At 43.5% G+C, this 18,967-nt stretch overlaps 1 protein-coding gene across 2 annotated transcripts in view; it reads left to right on the top strand.

Annotated features, from left to right (window-relative positions):
• hspbap1 (hspb associated protein 1) overlaps positions 1–18,967 on the top strand; it is a 48,294-nt gene that overhangs the window by 23,125 nt on the left and 6,202 nt on the right. For both annotated transcript variants that reach the window (XM_014165387.2, XM_014165386.2), the window contains exons 4-5: positions 10,669–10,805; positions 17,054–17,225. In XM_014165387.2, coding sequence (XP_014020862.1) covers positions 10,669–10,805; positions 17,054–17,225 — 309 coding nt within the window. The remainder of the gene's footprint in view (positions 1–10,668; positions 10,806–17,053; positions 17,226–18,967) is intronic.

Here is an 18,967-nt window from a genome sequence, read left to right as displayed (position 1 = left end):
TACTGACCCATTATTGGTGGTGACGTTCCAACTCTGCTGGAACCCTGTCGATTTCAGCTTGTGCTATCAGGGACCTCTGGTGGTGAAGAATCACCAGTAATTGTTTTTAAATAATTCAGGTTACACTGTATGATATAATTTTAAACGTTATACATTAACTTAGATAAAGCAAAGCTTTCAGGTTAATTAAAGTTTAATTCCCAAATAGCCTATACAGGTTTGATTAATCATTAACATTGATTAATCAATTAAATGTGCTTTTGCAAGCTCATTAGAGCCAACTCCCACATTACTGATCTGGTGTTGTTGGAAGTCCCGGCTTTGCTAAAATCCAGTGTGAGTTCAGGTAAGTGGTTATAAAATCGCAAGTCATTTTAAAATATATATTTATTTATAATTTCCTGTGACAGCAACCATATGCTCACGTTTGTTACAACAGGGCACACTGCATGGTATCCAACCAATCTCAACTGATTGGATAGCATTGTGTCGTTCAATTTAATAAATAAGTTAAATTGTCATACTACCTTTTTTAGGTTGTTTATTGGGATAACACACAAACGGATTTGTTCCAACCAATGAGACATTGTTAAAATTTTCCACATTAACTTAGACACAGCAACACAAGTGCTCAAACTGCGAAAAGCGCTGCTGTCGACAGTCTGGGTGGTCAAACACTTCACCAGTTATGACGGCGGACAGAAGTTGATCATAGAAACATGTCACCAGCCTGTGACCTTTCTGAAAAACCAACAGATCCGTCAGGGTGCTGTACACAACAGCAGAATAGTGGCTTGGCTTAGGACGCTGCAGAGCCATGATGTAGTAGTCAACTACGCAAAAGTGAAAAACCTACCGTTGGGCGGGGCTTTGACATTGTGTCAATGCTGTGGTGACGTTGAAACCGACTTCGCACCACCCCCGCGTGACGTAGCTCTGCCATTGCCTTCGAACTATCACTACTTCGGAGAGAACGTGTGTCTTGGCATGCCGATGGCATTTGTTGATGGCTGTTCTTACCGTCATCTAGACCACTTGCACAACACCAAGTGGCACAACGCCATTCCGTGCAAACCGCTGCAATTTCAGCTAGGCAACAAGACCAGCCAGTTTGCGGAGGAGGAACCCACTTTTCGGCATCTGTAATGACCGAACTGTCGCGGCTCCTGGGAGTCGAAGCTAAATTCCACATCGTGTACCACCCTAGGAGCTCTGGCAGGGTAGAAAGGAGCAACCAGAAAATCCTAAGAATCCTGAGGAAATATGTGGCAGCCAACCACTAAGATTGGGACCTCAAACTCCCACTTGTACTGATGGCGATCAGAGCCACACGCAACAGGTCTACGGGAATAACATCATTTGAGATGATGACAGGCCGGCAAATGACACTCCCACTGCATCTCCTGTACCAACCGGGAGATGTTGCCGCAGCCACTGCCTACACGGCTCATCAATACGTAACTAACTGCAGAGTACACACTCAGAGGGTGTACGTCGGCCTAGATGCAGAGAACGTGTACTGCCAACACATTCCACCTGTGGAGCATTTGAGTTGGGTAGGGGCTGACTGGCCCACCCAGACAGTTAAGCACGCCCAGCTAGACACTGCCCATATGGTGCCCAACTCCAAAAGTTCAGTCACCCAGTCTGAAATAACAGAGCCCAGGCAAGGAAAAACAATTTGTTGGGGCGCTACTCTCGATAGGTGTAGTCGTATGGTCGCTATTAGCCCTAGGTACATCTGCCATCAACGCAGTCAGTCTAGCCAGAGTCAAGAGAAATGTCTAGCCACAGTCAAGAGATGCCACTGATCCAGCAACAGATGAAGGCACAGGCAGTGAGGTTGCAACATGTGGGAAAGTCTCTTGAGGACACTATTCTGGTGGTAAACACACACGTTACTCTCCTGAACAAAACCCTCCTGCCTGTAGAAAAGATAGAGGACATGAACCATGACTATGCCCATGTCCAATTGGTTCAATTGTTATTGGAGGATTAGTTAGCGCCTCTATGGACCATTTGGCCATGAATAGAATCCCTTCATATCTAGTGCCCCTCTCAATGGTGCACAACATTTATTTTTATTTTTTTATTTTATTTCACGTTTATTTAACCAGGTAGGCTAGTTGAGAACAAGTTCTCATTTGCAACTGCGACCTGGCCAAGATAAAGCATAGCAATTTGACACATACAACAACAGAGTTACCCATGGAATAAACAAAACATACAGTCAATAATACAGTAGAACAAAATAAATCAAAAAGTCTATATACAGTGAGTGCAAATGAGGTAAGTTAAGGCAATAAATAGGCCATGGTGGTGAAGTAATTACAATATGGCAATTAAACACTGGAATGGTAGATGTGCAGAAGATGAATGTGCAAGTAGAGATACTGGGATGCAAAGGAGCAAGATAAATAAATACAGTATGGGGATGGGGTAGGTCGATAGCCCATCTGTAAACAGCCCATCTATGTACAGGTGCAGTGATTTGTGAGCTACTCTGACAGCTGGTGCTTAAAGCTAGTGAGGGAGATATGAGTCTCCAGCTACAGAGATTTTTGCGGTTCGTTCCAGTCATTGGCAGCAGAGAACTGAAAGGAAAGACGACCAAAGGAGGAATTGGCTTTGGGGGTGACCAGTGAGATATACCTGCTGGAGCGCGTGCTACGAGTGGGTGCTGCTATGGTGACCAGTGAGCTGAGATAAGGCAGGGCTTTACCTAGCATAAACTTGTAGATAACCTGTAGCCAGTGGGTTTGGCGACGAGTATGAAGCGAGGGCCATCCAACAAGAGCGTACAGGTCGCAATGGTGGGTAGTGGATGGGGCTTTGGTGACAAAACAGATGGCACTGTGATAGACTGCATCCAGTTTGTTGAGTAGGGTGTTGGAGGCTATTTTATAGATGACATCACCGAAGTCAAGGATCGGTAGGATGGTCAGTTTTACGAGGGTATGTTTGGCAGCATGAGTGAAGGATGCTTTGTTGCGATATAGGAAGCTGATTCTAGATTTAATTTTGGATTGGAGATGCTTAATGTGAGTCTGGAAGGAGAGTTTACAGTCTAACCAGACACCCAGGTATTTGTCCACGTATTCTAAGTCAAAGCCGTCCAGAGTAGTGATGCTGGACGGGCGAGCAGGTGTGGGCAGTGATCGATTGAATAGCATGCATTTAGTTTTATTTGCGTTTAAGAGCAGTTGGAGGCCACGGAAGGAGAGTTGTATGGCATTGATGCTCGTCTGGAGGTTAGTTAACACAGTGTCCAAAGAGGGGCCAGAAGTATACAGAATGGTGTCGTCTGCATAGAGGTGGATCAGAGAATCACCAGCAGCAAGAGCAACATCATTCATGTATACAGAGAGGAGAGTCGGCCCGAGAATTGAACCCTGTGGCACACCCATAGAGACTGCCAGAGGTCCGGACAACAGGCCCTCCGATTTGACACACTGAACTCTATCAGAGAAGTAGTTGGTAAACCAGGCGAGGCAATCATTTGAGAAACCAAGGCTGTCGAGTCTGCCAATAAGAATGTGGTGATTGACAGAGTCGAAAGCCTTGGCCAGGTCAATGAATACGGCTGCACTGTAATGTCTATTATCGATGGTGGTTATGATGTCGTTTAGGACCATGAGCGTGGCTGAGGTGCACCCATGACCAGCTCTGAAACCAGATAGCATAGCGGAGAAGGTATGGTGGGATTCGAAATGGTCAGTAATCTGTTTGTTAACTTGGCTTTCGAAGACCTTAGAAAGACAGGGTAGGATAGATATAGGTCTGTAGCAGTTTGGGTCTAGAGTGTCACCCCCTTTGAAGAGGGAGGATGACCGCGGCAGCTTTCCAATCTTTGGGAATCTCAGACGATACGAAAGAGAGGTTGAACAGGCTGGTGGTAGGGGTTGCAACAATTTCGGCAGATAATTTTAGAAAGAGTGGGTCCAGACTGTCTAGCCCGGCTGATTTGTATGGGTCCAGATTTTGCAGCTCTTTCAGAACATCAGCTATCTGGATTTGGGTGAAGGAGAAATGGTGGGGGCATTGGCGGGTTGCTGTGGAGGGTGCCGGGCAGTTGATCGGGGTAGGGTTAGCCAGGTGGAAAGCATGGCCAGCCGTAGAGAAATGCTTATTGAAATTCTTAATTATAGTGGATTTATCGGTGGTAACAGTGTTTCCTAGCCTCAGAGCAGTGGGCAGCTGGGAGGAGGTGCTCTTCTTGATCTCCATGGACTTTACAGTGTCCCAGAACTTTTTTGAGTTATTACTACATGATGCAAATTTCTGTTTGAAAAAGCTAGCCTTAGCTTTTTTAACTGCCTGTGTATATTTGTTCCTAACTTCCCTGAAAAGTTGCATATCACGGGGGCTATTCGATGCTAATGCAGAATGCCACAGCATGTTTTTGTGCTGGTCAAGGGCAGACGGGTCTGGAGTGAACCAAGAACTATATCTATTCCTAGTTCTACATTTTTTGAGTGGGGCATGCTTATTTAAGATGGTGAGGAAGGCACTTTTAAAGAATAGCCAGGCATCATCTACTGACGGGATGAGGTCAATGTCATTCCAGGATACATAATGACCTCAGCTACTACAACCACGTTTGGACTATCGTCTGCGGTCGGCAATCCCAATACACGTTGATCGTAATGAAGTGGGATTTTTCTCCAGTTGTTGAACTAGAGAATATCTATAGATTGAAAATGGTTCTAATTGTAGGATTTTGGCGCGACAGCACCCACGTGAAAATTGCCACACCCCAGTCATAGCTTATCAGGAAAACAATCCAGATTTCTATCTCACCCCTAACCTGGTAATGTGTGCTCTAACCAAAGACGTCCACTACCTCTGTCCTAGCAAACCTTTCGTCAGGGATAACACTGAGAGTCTTTGGTCTTAAGTCTATCACCAGCGAAGAACGCTTTAGATTCAAACTAACAGCAAGCGATGGGGTCACCACCACACAAGTGGAGGTTGTAGGGAATCGATGGTTGGTTCACACCCCGTTCACGTCCGCCATGATGATTTACGAACACCATGACTCAACCACCTAACTGAACCTCCCCAACCAGACTGATTTTGTTACGGTACCTCAGGGGGCGATTATCCACATGGATGACCTCGCTCTATACCAACTTAACGATGACAGGATAGACACAGAGATTGAAATGCCTGATGCTTTTGCTAAGCGTTCCCTTGACTTAACACGAGCCATTGAAATCCAGTACGAGGGACCAATGACTGTTGATCTTAGCATACTGGATGAGGCACATTTAGTTGACCCGACTGACTACAATCCAAAAGACTGGTCTGTCACCCGCTCTTGGATGGTGCCGGACCGTATCTTGACTGTTACCATGATCCTTGGTCTTTTTTCCCTACTACGTACACAGGCGCACATGTGCAATGGAAGACCAAATGAGGTCTTATACTAGGATCATCCCTGGGACAGAAACGATCTCGATTTTTGTAAAAGTTTTCAATAAATCCTGAAACCCCATCGGGGTCGATCCCCAGCCTCCTCTCCCGAATTCGCTAGGTCAGCAATGTAATGTCCCCAATGTAAGCTTTGGCATTCAGGGTGCCATTTTTCTGCTACGATGATCCACCAACCAGGACATCCGATGGTCATCCTTATGGTGGGTTGCAAAATCCTGCCAAGTTGAACCCACCAGAGGGGGACTGTCATGACTGGCCTATTTGAGTCAGGTTACCATGGATCACAGTCCTACAGAGACATCTCTCACCCCCGCAGTGGGGGAGAGAGATTGATAGTGAGGGTTTTATGACACCTCATGCCCATTATAAATCTTAAGGCAGCAGATGAATGCTTTGTCCTCTCAGTGTGAAGGATTGGAATGTATGGTGGGTCTATGGAGAATCTACCTCAGAATGGTAACATGCAATAAATGGACTTTGGGACAATATATTTCATCAGCCAAATTGGTGGTAACAATGATAGATGGAATATGAAAATGAAGGTCATTTTTGTTATGTTATTAAAAGTTAAGACAATGTTATAATGAGAACATTGTATCTTGAAGAGTTTTCATAATATGTACATGATGTTTGCATACTGTGTGTTTGTGTAGACAATATCCAGATCAAAGAGCATGTTTTTGTAAAGATGGACCGTGAATTTTAGTTGTCTATCGAGATCAAAGTACATTGTGATACCTTGCCTCGTAACTAGATACGCCCCAGAGAACTTGCCATAAAGATGGAAACGCGACTAGTCATGACCCCAAAACGCAACATGAGTTTAAAGAAGATTAAGGAACCTCTTAACCTGTTATGGCTAGGGGGCAGTATTTTCACGGCTGGATAAAAAACGTACCCGATTTAATCTGGTTACTACTCCTGCCCAGTAACTAGAATATGCATATAATTATTGGCTTTGGATAGAAAACACTCCAAAGTTTCTAAAACTGTTTGAATGGTGTCTGTGAGTATAACAGAACTCAAATGGCAGGTCAAAACCTGAGAGATTCCTTTACAGGAAGTGGCCTGTCTGACCATTTCTTGAACTTCTTTGCCATCTCTATCTTTTACAAAGGATCTCTGCTCTAACGTGACACTTCCTACGTCCTTCCATGGGCGCTCAGAGCCCGGGAAAAACCTGAATGTCGTCATCCCAGCCCCAGGCTGAAACACATTATCGCCTTTCTCAAGTGGCCGATTAAGGGACTGTGGGCTTAGGCGCGTGCCCTGGCCGCCCCCGTCTTTGTGATTTTTCCTCTGTTTGCCGAAAAGGAGATTCCCGGTCGGAATATTATCGCTTTTTTACGAGATAAATTGCATAAAAATTGATTTTAAACAGCGGTTGACATTCTTCGAAGTACGGTAATGGAATATTTAAAAAAAAATTGTCACGAATTGCGCCATGCGCACAACCCTGATTTACCATTTCAGATAGTTTCTGGAACGCACGAACAAAACGCCGCTATTCAGATATAACGATGGATTATTTGGGACCAAACCAACATTTGTTATTGAAGTAGCAGTCCTGGGAGTGCATTCTGACGAAGACAACAAAGGTAATAACATTTTTGTTATAGTAAATCTGATTTTGGTGAAGGCTAAACTTGCCGGGTGTCTAAATAGCTAGCCGGTGACGGCTGGGCTATGTACTTAGAATACTGCAAAATGTGCTTTCACCAAAAAGCTATTTTAAAATCGGACATATCGAGTGCATAGAGGAGTTCTGTATCTATAATTCTTAAAATAATTGTTATGCTTTTTGTGAACGTTTATCGTGAGTAATTTAGTAAATTGTTAGTAAATTCCCCGGAAGTTTGTATGCTAGTTCTGAACGTCACATGCTAAAGTAAAAAGCTGTTTTTTGATATAAATATGAACTTGATTGAACAAAACATGCATGTATTGTATAACATAATGTCCTAGGTGTGTCATCTGATGAAGATCATCAAAGGTTAGTGCTGCATTTAGCTGTCTTCTGAGTTTTTGTGACATTATATGCTAGCTTGAAAAATGGGTGTCTGATTATTTCTGGCTGGGTACTCTGCTGACATAATCTAATGTTTTGCTTTCGCTGTAAAGCCTTTTTGAAATCGGACAGTGTGGTTAGATAAAGGAGAGTCTTGTCTTTAAAATGCTGTGAAATAGTCATATGTTTGAAAAATTGAAGTTTTTGTATTTTTGAGGAATTTGTAATTCGCGCCACGCCTATCATTGGATATTGGAGCAGGTGTTCCGCTAGCGGAACGTCTAGATGTAAGAGGTTAACAATCAATGCTACGGTTGAGTAGCTGTATCTGTATCTTAGAAGGTGAATTCAAGCAGGACCACCCAGTTATTCTCTCCAAGGAATCGTGTGTCTACACTGCTTTCATTCCCACGCTGGAACCATCTACATGGCTGATTAGCCGTCCTCAGAAGACCCCTCTTACAGAACGAGGGCAAGGAAACTGGCAACGAAGAAAAAGGACATTGTAACATCTGGTGGACAATCAGAGACTTACACCCGCAAACGAAGTAGGCGACCACCCAGAAAACTGGATGTCGGCCGAACATCGCTCACTAAGCGGAACTTTCTTTCTTTCTAAATCCCCATCTTGTGTCACACATGTCATATTGTGTTGGTCTGCTAGGTACCTGTTTCATTGTACTAAGTTCTAATCAATAGCCTGGACTGTATGTTTGTGTATATTTATATTATCATTTAGCTTGTGAGTAAATAAATAATTAACTAAATTGGTGTGGTACGGGAGGATTTAGTGAGACACGGTTTGTGCAGATTTATGAATTATGCGACGTTCAGGATGAGACTGTAGAGGAAATGAATTAGTGACTGTTGTAAAATTGATATTCGGATATTCTTTGAGTTAATTTGGGAAACGGAAACTCATTAAACTGTTCCCATGGTGCCCCAGGTTACTGAGTTAATGATTACCTGATTAATTTAATCACGTAATTATAAACAGTTAATTATTCGATGAATAGCAGTCGACACATTAATGATATGTTATGACACATTAATGATATGTTATGACACACTCAATCAATCTCTTTTTTTACCTTTACTTAACTAGGCAAGTCAGAACAAATTCTTATTTACAATGACAGCCTACACAGTGCTACACAGGGATGCTACACGGTGCACCTCTATCCTATAATCAAGGAAACAAAAAAAACATACTAAATAATTATTCTCTTTTCATCAGAGTGACACTCATGATGTTGTGTTGGATTGCAGGTTGTCATCCTGCAATTTGTCTGTGCCTGTGATTTCTTACATTGAATTGTAGGCATTTCTTGTTGTCAATCACTTGTTTTCCGATTGCCATGAATGATGACTAACTTTGAGGGCAACTGAGGAGAGCACTCACAAATGAACATCTTATCAAATGGCTACCCAGACTATTTGCATTGCCTCCCCCTTTTTATGCCGCTGCTACTCTCTGCTGTTATCATCTATGCATAGTCACTTTAATAACTACATATTACCTCGACTAACAGGTGCCCCCGCACGTTGACTCTGTACCGGTACCCCCCGTATGTATGTGTGTGTGTGTGTGTGTGTGTGTGTGTGTGTGTGTGTGTGTGTGTGTGTGTGTGTGTGTGTGTGTGTGTGTGTATATATGTGTGCTATTGCTATTGTTATTTTACTGCTGCTCTTTAATTATTTGTTACTTATTTCTTATTCTTATTCCTTTTTTTTAAACTGCATTGTTGGTTAGGGGCTCGTAAGTAAGCATTTCACTGTAAGGTCTACTACACCTGTTGTATGTAACTAATCAAATTTGATTTGTTTAGCGCTAGACAGATTCAGGCCATGGAGCTAGTTCTATGGAGTGTTCACCTGGATCTGCCACCGCTCTGCTGAATTAAAGCCATTGTAGTTAACACATGGGCTGCTCTGTTCTGTTCAAAGCAGTGACACACTTATGGGCTTTAAACTCAGTCAGTTCAGGTCAGGAGATATATTGAAATTCTATTCATGGATTTAAAGAAAAAGCACTAGAATAATGAATGATTCAGGTAATGACTTTAATTTTTAATTGATCAATAGACTGATCTAAAATGAAAGTGACTCCCACACCCTGACAATAAAATACACAATTGTAAATCTCAAACAGATGCGTGAAAGTCATCTTTAATAAATTCCTTTGCCCCATCGGCAAAACAGAAGCTAACTAAGCCTACATTGATATAGAAACTCAAATAAAACTACTTTTTTGCCATTTGCAGGCATTTTCTCTCTCTTTTTAATGATATCCTGTCGTGATGGCACAGACATTTTCAGTGGGACATTTCAATGGCAGCAGCTTTTTTCTTTTTAGTCCTCAGGCACTAAAGGACTTGAAAGTTCACTCTAGTTCGAGCAGGCCACTCCATTCTTTCATTTTCCTTCAATGATGAAACATGCATATAGGGCGACCTGCATTTTTGACAGATCTGCCGAAATTCATGCCTTCGAGACAGGCAGACAGAGGCCTTTTTACATGATGAATAGCGCCATTTAAAAGTTGCTGAAAGTGAAGATTGCACAGTCTATCATTTACAGTAGCCTGAATATGGTAATGGGTTCATTATCCTGGGTGCTGGGCAGAATCCAAGTTTTTTTTACATTTTATTATTTTTTACATCAGCTTTTTCATGAAAAATGATTGACAGACCAAATGGTTTGATAAAGAGCCTACAGACAACAAACATCTTGTTTCCTATGCAGTAGTGTTTGTCCCAAATGGCACCCTATTCCCTATATAATGCACAAATTTTGATCAGGGCGCATAGGGGTCTGGTCAAAAGTAGTGCACTATATAGGGAATAGGGTGCCATTTGGGACGCAGTCTTTGTTGCCAATCATTACACTGTCTATTAAGCAACCGATGGGATGGGGAATGGGGTTTGCATTTTCACCTGTGTCTTGTGATAATGGAGGTTTGCCTCCAGAGGATGTTGCTGCTATACCATAACATTGAAACTGCTCATGGCAGTTTGTCATGTTTGAATGGTTTGTCATATTTGTACCATGAATATGAATTGTGTTGTATACAATTACAGGTATGTATGTATGTCTGTATGTATGTATGTGTTTGATTAGATGACAGCAGGAATTGATATGTGACTGTAGCAACTGCATGAATATATGTTTTATGATTGATTATTACAGTGTTAGTAATTGGAACTGTATTGTGTGCCTTACAGGACGTAGTGTGGTCTCAGTTTGGGTTCCCGGGTCGTAACGGGAGAGACAGCACACTGTGGATTGGTACAGAAGGTGCCAATACCCCGTGCCACCTGGACTCCTATGGGTATAACCTGGTACTACAGGTACAAGGAAGGTAATTATACAGGACTCCTATGGGTATAACCTGGTACTACAGGTACAAGGAAGGTAATTATACAGGACTCCTATGGGTATAACCTGGTACTACACGTACAAGGAAGGTAATTATACAGGACTCCTATGGGTATAACCTGGTACTACATGTACAAGGAAGGTAATTATACAGGACTCCTATGGGTATAACCTGGTACTACACGTACAAGGAAGGTAATTATACAGGACTCCTATGGGTATAACCTGGTACTACACGTACAAGGAAGGTAATTATACAGGACTCCTATGGGTATAACCTGGTACTAGAGGTGTAGGGAAGGTAATTATACAGAGCTGTATTGTGTTCAGTAGCACAAAGCGGGGGGAAAACACAGTGAAACAGAGCGGGACGAGCTGGACTTGTCCAATAAGAAGCATTGTTTTAGTTTTCTGTTGCAAATTGTTTTGCTCCAATGACTCCTAATGAACACAACCCAGTTTTACATACCTCACTATACCATACACGGTCCAAGATGGCGTAGCAGTTCAGACGTCCTCTACCCTCCTCTTGTCGTGTCCCGTGTATATATATATTTACATATTTTTTTTTTCTTCACTTATCTTTTTATATATATATATTCTTTTTTAAATCTAAAAACTCAACCTCAAAGCACTCTCCTGCAACCCGCCTCACCAATTTAAAAAAAAATAAAGTATTATTTACCTCATCTGAATTCCACAACAGAAGCTAGCAAGAGGTTAGCCATTTTCACTGGCTAACGTTGAAGTTCAGCTAGCCACGGTTAGCTGTCCTCAGCTATCCATTAGCTCGAAAAGCTATCGGCAGTTTTTGTACAGCGCGACTCAGACCAGAGCATACCGGACCTATTCTCTCTCCTTTCCCCGATTTCTACCGCAGGCTCTGGACATTTACACCTGGATCTTGCAGCTAACTAGCTGCTACCTGAGTGACTATTGGCAACGTCGGTCACGGAATTAACACACATTATTACGGAGCTAGCCAGCTGAAGAGTTCCGTCAGCCACTCCTGGGCTATTCCTGAGCTAGCCAGCTGAAGTGTCTCCTGGGCTACAACTCACCTATCCTGACCCGTTTTACTGCCGATCCGGAGCCCCATCGGGTCTTCACGACTGGACCACCGACGTTATCTGCCCGAGGGAGTTATCCAACTGGCCCCTCCGTCGCGACGTAACCTGATCGCCCATCTGCGGCCCGCTAATCGTTAGCTGTCTTTTCGGCTGCGATCTGAATAGGTCTATCGGACACTTTTCTTGGGCCACTATAACTAACTATTTTGCCAACTTGGACAGGTCCCCCCTTCCACACGGAACCCCACTAACCCACAGACAGAAACGCACGAGCTGGCTAAAAACAGACCTCCCTCCCATCTTCCACCAGCTTGCTACCTATGGCCCGGCTAGCTGTCTGAATCTCACTGGACCCTTTGATCACTCGGCTAAGCATGCCTCTCCTTAATGTCAATATCCCTTCTCCATTGCTGTTCTGGTTAGTGTTTATTGGCTTATTTCACTGTAGAGCATCTAGCCCTGCTCATTATACCTTATCCAACCTCTCAGTTCCTCCACCCACACATGCTATGACATCTTCTGGTTTCAATGATGTTTCGAGAGACAATATATCTCTCACTATCACTAAATGCCTAGGTTTACCTCTTCTGTACTCACATCCCACCATACCTTTGTCTGTACATTATACCTTGAAGCTATTTTATCGCCCCCAGAAACCTGCTCCTTTTTCTCTCTATTCTGGACGTCACAGACGACCAATTCTTATGGCTTTTAGCCGTACCCTCATACTTATTCTTCTCTGCTCCTCTGGGGATGTAGAGGTGAATCCAGGCCCTGCAGTGCCTGGCTCCACTCCTACTCCCCAGGCGCTCTCTTTTGATGACTTCTGTAACCGTAATAACCTTGGTTTCATGCATGTTAACATTAGAAGCCTCCTCCCTAAGTTTGTTTTATTCACTGCTTTAGCACACTCCGCCAACCCGGATGTCCTAGCTGTGTCTGAATCTTGGCTTAGGAAGTCCACCAAAAACTCTGAAATCTTCATCCCTAACTACAACGTTTTCAGACAAGATAGAACGACCAAAGGGGGCGGTGTTGCAATCTACTGCAGAGATAGCCTGCAGAGTTCTGTCCTGCTATCCAGGTCTGTACCCAAACAATTTGAACTTCTACTTTTAAAAATCCACCTCTCCAAAAACAAGTCTCTCACCGTTGCCGCCTGCTATAGACCCCCCCTCGGCCCCTAGTTGTGCTCTGGACACCATATGTGAACTGATTGCCCCCCATCTATCTTCAGAGCTCGTGCTACTAGGTGACCTAAACTGGGACATGCTTAACACCCCAGCCATCCTACAATCCAAGCTTGATGCCCTCAATCTCACACAAATTATTAATGAACCCACCAGGTACAACCCCAAAGCCGCAAACACTGGCACCCTCATAGATATCATCCTAACCAACGTGCCCTCTAAATACACCTCTGCTGTTTTCAACCAAGATCTCAGCGATCACTGCCTCATTGCCTGCACCCGTAATGGGTCAGCGGTCAAACGACCTCCACTCATCACTGTCAAACGCTCCCTGAAACATTTCAACGAGCAAGCCTTTCTAATCGACCTGGCCCTGGTATCCTGGAAGGATATTGACCTCATCCCGTCAGTAGAGGATGCCTGGTTATTTTTTTTAAATGCCTTCCTCTCCATCTTAAATAAGCATGCCCCTTTCAAGAAATTTAGAACCAGGAACAGATATAGCCCTTGGTTCTCCCCAGACCTGACTGCCCTTAACCAACACAAAAATATCCTGTGGCGTTCTGCATTAGCATCGAACTGCCCCCGCGATATGCAACTTTTTAGGGAAGTTAGAAACCAATACACACAGGCAGTTAGAAACGCCAAGGCTAGCTTTTTCAAACAGAAATTCGCTTCGTGCAACTCCAACTCTAAAAAGTTCTGGGACATTGTAAAGTCCATGGAGAATAAGAACACCTCCTCCCAACTGCCCACTGCACTGAGGATAAGAAACTCTGTCACCACCGATAAGCCCACTATAATTGAGAATTTCAATGAGCATTTTTCTACGGCTGGCCATGCTTTCCACCTAACTACCCCTACTGCATTCAACAGCTCTGCACCCCCCACAGCTACTCGCCCAAGCCTCCCCCATTTCTCCTTCTCCCAAATCCATTCAGCTGATGTTCTGAAAGAGCTGCAAAATCTGGACCCCTACAAATCAGCTGGGCTTGACAATCTGGACCCTTTCTTTCTAAAATTATCTGCCGAAATTATTGCAACCCCTATTACTAGCCTGTTCAACCTCTCTTTCGTGTCGTCTGAGATTCCCATAGATTGGAAAGCAGCTGCTGTCATCCCCCCTCTTCAAAGGAGGTGACACTCTTGACCCTAATTGCTACAGACCTATATCCATCCTACCCTGCCTTTCTAAGGTCTTCGAAAGCCAAGTCAACAAACAGATTACCGACCATTTCGAATCCCACCGCACCCTCTCCGCTATGCAATCTGGTTTCAGAGCTGGTCATGGGTGCACCTCAGCCACGCTCAAGGTCCTAAACGACATCGTAACCGCCATCGATAAGAAACAATACTGTGCTGCCGTATTCATTGACCTGGCCAAAGCTTTTGACTCTGTTAATCACCACATCCTCATCGGCAGACTCAGTAGCCTTGGTTTCTCAAACGATTGCGTCGCCTGGTTCACCAACTACTTCTCTGACAGAGTTCAGTGTGTCAAATCGGAGGGCCTACTGTCTGGACCTCTGGCAGTCTCTATGGGGGTACCACAGGGTTCAATTCTTGGGCCAACTCTTTTCTCTGTATACATAAATGATGTCGCTCTTGCTGCTGGTGAATCTCTGATCCACCTCTACGCAGACGACACCATTCTGTACACTTCTGGCCCTTCTTTGGACACTGTGTTAACAACCCTCCAGACGAGCTTCAATGCCATTCAACTCTCCTTCCGTGGTCTCCAACTGCTCCTAAACACAAGTAAAACTAAATGCATGCTCTTCAACCGATCGCTGCCTGCACCTGCCCGCCTGTCCAGCATCACTTCTCTGGACGGTTCTAACTTAGAATTTGTGGACAACTACAAATACCTAGGTGTCTGGTTAGACTGTAAACTCTCCTTCCAGACTCACATCAATCATCTCCAATCCAAAGTGAAATCTCGAATTGGCTTCCTATTTCGCAACAAAGCATCCTTCACTCATGCTGCCAAACATACCCTCGTAAAACTGACCATCCTACCAATCCTCGACTTCGGCGATGTCATTTACAAAATAGCTTCCAATACCCTACTCAACAAGCTGGATGCAGTCTATCACAGTGCCATCTGTTTTGTCACCAAAGCCCCATATACTACCCACCACTGCGACCTGTACGCTCTCGTTGGCTGGCCTTCGCTTCATAATCGTCGCCAAACACATTGGCTCCAGGTCATCTACAAGACTCTGCTAGGTAAAGTCCCCCCTTATCTCCGCTCACTGGTCACCATAGCAGCACCCACCTGTAGCACGCGCTCCAGCAGGTATATCTCTCTGGTCACCCCTAAAGCCAACTCCTCCTTTGGTCGTCTCTCCTTCCAGTTCTCTGCTGCCAATGACTGGAACGAACTACAAAAATCTCTGAAACTGGAAACACTTATCTCCCTCACTAGCTGTAAGCACCAGCTGTCAGAGCAGCTCACAGATCACTGCACCTGTACATAGCCCATCTATAATTTAGCCCAAACTACTACCTCTTCCCCTACTGTATTTATTTATTTTATTTATTTTGCTCCTTTGCACCATATTATTTATATTTTATCTTTGAACTTTCTTCAAACTACAAATCTACCATTCCAGTGTTTTTCTTGCTATACTTTATTTACTTTGCCACCATGGCATTTTTTTGCCTTTACCTCCCTTATCTCACATCATTTGCTCACATTGTATATAGTCTTATTTTTTTTTTCTTCTACTGCATCATTGATTGTATGTTGTTTTACTCCATGTGTAACTCTGTGTTTTTGTATGTTGTCGAACTGCTTTGCTTTATCTTGGCCAGGTCGCAATTGTAAATGAGAACTTGTTCTCAACTTGCCTACCTGGTTAAATAAAGGTGAAATAAATAATATAAATAAATAAATAAATACACTACTTTTCCCTTTCCGCTGAGCTGCGTGTAGTAGTGGTGCAGACGATGGATGTTTCCCCTTCACCAAGGGAATTGCACTATAGATTAAAATGAAACAATCTAACAGCATTATAGCTGAGAAGAAAGAAGTGCTGGAGGCAGACAATAGATTCAGCACAATGAGAAGTGGCTCTGTACGGTAATGATCTACCCACCATTCGATGAGAGCTGGCTCTGTACGGTAATGATCTACCCACCATTCGATGAGAACTGGCTCTGTACGGTAATGATCTACCCACCATTCGATGAGAACTGGCTCTGTACGGTAATGATCTACCCACCATTCGATGAGAGCTGGCTCTGTACGGTAATGATCTACCCACCCTTCGATGAGAACTGGCTCTGTACGGTAATGATCTACCCACCATTTGTTCCCTCTAACTTTGAGGAAAGGATTTTAAAAAAACTATTTTGGATGATAGAGAGGAGACGGATACTAGGAAGGGAAGGGGTGAGAGTCGGGGGGGTAAGATAGTGAAAGGGGGGAATGTGGGCTAGGGAGGGGGCTGAGAGGTGGTGGGGGGGGGGTCACTTGGTGACTGAGTCAGATTGTTCCACTGGCCCCTGAAAGATAAAGTAATTTTGCTTTGGCAATGTAAACATGTTTCCCATGCCAATAAAGCCATTTGGAGGGAGGGAGATGGAGGTATATGAGGTGATGCTCTTTAGAACAGAGAGACATTAGTTATCATGTGGAGCACTGAGTCTACGACAAAAGCAAAAAATATCACATTATGAAGATCACTCTATCCTTGTTTTGTTTAAATTGGCTGTTGAAACCTTTCACATTGAAGTGATGCCCTGACCAACAAAGAACTCACATGACATTATATTTTCAATGAAGAGATGGATGGTATTGAACTATAGCTTCTTAAATTTCCTCAACTACGTAGGGTGTAACCATTGTGGTGGCTTTGGTGATGATTGCTGTCCCTTTCAAATAAATATTCATTCATTATGAATCTAAACTGATCCTAGATCCTACATTGAGACGCTTAGTTAATATGGGCCCTGTTCTGTTTTAGGAAGCGTTGGCACCTGTTCCCCCCTGCAGACACGAGTTGTCTGTACCCCAGCAGGATCCCCTATGAGGAGTCTAGTGTGTTCAGCCAGGTGGACGTGCTCCAACCAGACCTCCAGAGGTTCCCTGCCTTCAGACACGCCAGGGCCTACACAGTCACCCTGCAGCCTGGACAGGTACAACACATTGGACCAGTTTCCCGGACATAGATTAAGCCTAATCTTGACTAAAAAAACTATTTCAATGGAGATTCTCCCTTGAGCATGCTTTTTAGTCTAGGACTAGGTTTAATCTATGTCCAGGAAACCAGCCCAACAGGGGCAACATATGTAACTCCCTCTACAAGTATATTAAAGAGGATCCATTCAGCAAACACAGCTATTTGTACAAACTGACACTGTGAAAGTGCTAATCTCTTAATTTATGAGAAAATATTTTCTCAGAGACAAATGTGTTTGAACCACATAAATACAATAGACCACATGTTTGTCTCTATGGTTTGGTCAAAAGCATGAGCTGAGGCATACCCCAAAATGTTTGTAGAGTTGCTGAGTAATGTAGAGTGAACTGTATAAAAATTAAGAAAGTTGCACACGCTATACATTGCGCTCCAAAAGTATTGTATCATTTCAAAATAACTGTCCCAACGACTGAGGTTAAAGTGCAGACAGTCTGCTTTAATTTGAGGGTATTTTCATCCATATCAGGTAAACCGTTTAGAAATCACAGCAGTTTTTTATGGGACCAAAAGTATTAGGACAAATTCACTTATGTGTATTAAAAGTTTATGTGTATCAAAAGTTTAGTGTTTGGTCCCATATTCATAGCACGCAATGATTACATCAAGCTTGTGACTCTACAAACTTGTTGGATGTATTTGCTGTTTGTTGTTTTGGTTTCAGATTATTTTGTGCCCAATAGAAATGAATGGTATATAATGTATTGTGTAATTGTTGAGTCACTTTCATTGTAAATAAGAATAGAATATGTTTCTAAACACTTCTACATTAATGTGGATGCTACCATGATTCCGGCTGAATGAATCTTGAATAATGATGAGTGACAAATTTACAGAGGCACAAATATCATACCCCGAAGACATGCAAACCTCTCACCATTACAATAACAGGTGAGGTTAGCATCTTTGGAGGGGTATGATATTTATGCCTCTAACTTTATGAGCCTCCATCTGTCATACTTTTGGTCATATAGTGTAAGTATGTGGACACCTGCTCATCGAACATCTTATTCCAAAATCCTGGGCATTAATATGGAATTGGTCCCCCCTTTGCTGCCACTCTTCTGGAATGGCTTTCCACTATGGCTTTCCACTAGATGTTGTAACATTGCTGCAGGGACTTGCTTCCGTTCAGACACAAAAGCATTAGTGAGGTCGGGCACTGATGTTGGGCGATTAGGCCTGGCTCGTAGTCGGCATTCTAATTAATCCCAAAGGTGTTTGTTTGGGTTGAGGTCAGGGCTCTGTGCAGGCCAGTCAAGTTCTTCCACACCGATCTTGACAAACCATTTCTGTATGGACCTCGCTTTGTGCAATGGTGCATTGTCATGCTGAAACAGGAAAGAGCCTTCCCCAAACTGTTGCCACAAGGTTGGAAGCACAGAATCGTCTAGAATGTCATTGTATGCTGTAGCGTTAAGTTTCCCTTCACTGGAACTAATGGGCCTAGCCCGAACCATGAAAAACAGCCCCAGACCATTATTCCTCTTCCGCCAAACTTTACAGTTGGCACTATGCATTTGGGCAGGTTGCGTTCTCCTGGTATCTGCCTAACCCAGATTTGTCCGGTGGACTGCCAGATGGTTAAGCGTGATTCATCACTCCAGAGAACGTTTTTCCATTGCTACAGACTACAATGACGGCGAGCTTTATACCACTCCAGCCGACGCTTGGCATTGC

Source organism: Salmo salar, chromosome ssa21, assembly GCF_905237065.1.
Source record: "Salmo salar chromosome ssa21, Ssal_v3.1, whole genome shotgun sequence".
Lineage (NCBI taxonomy): Eukaryota > Metazoa > Chordata > Actinopteri > Salmoniformes > Salmonidae > Salmo > Salmo salar.
This window is presented reverse-complemented; position numbering and strand designations above follow the sequence as displayed.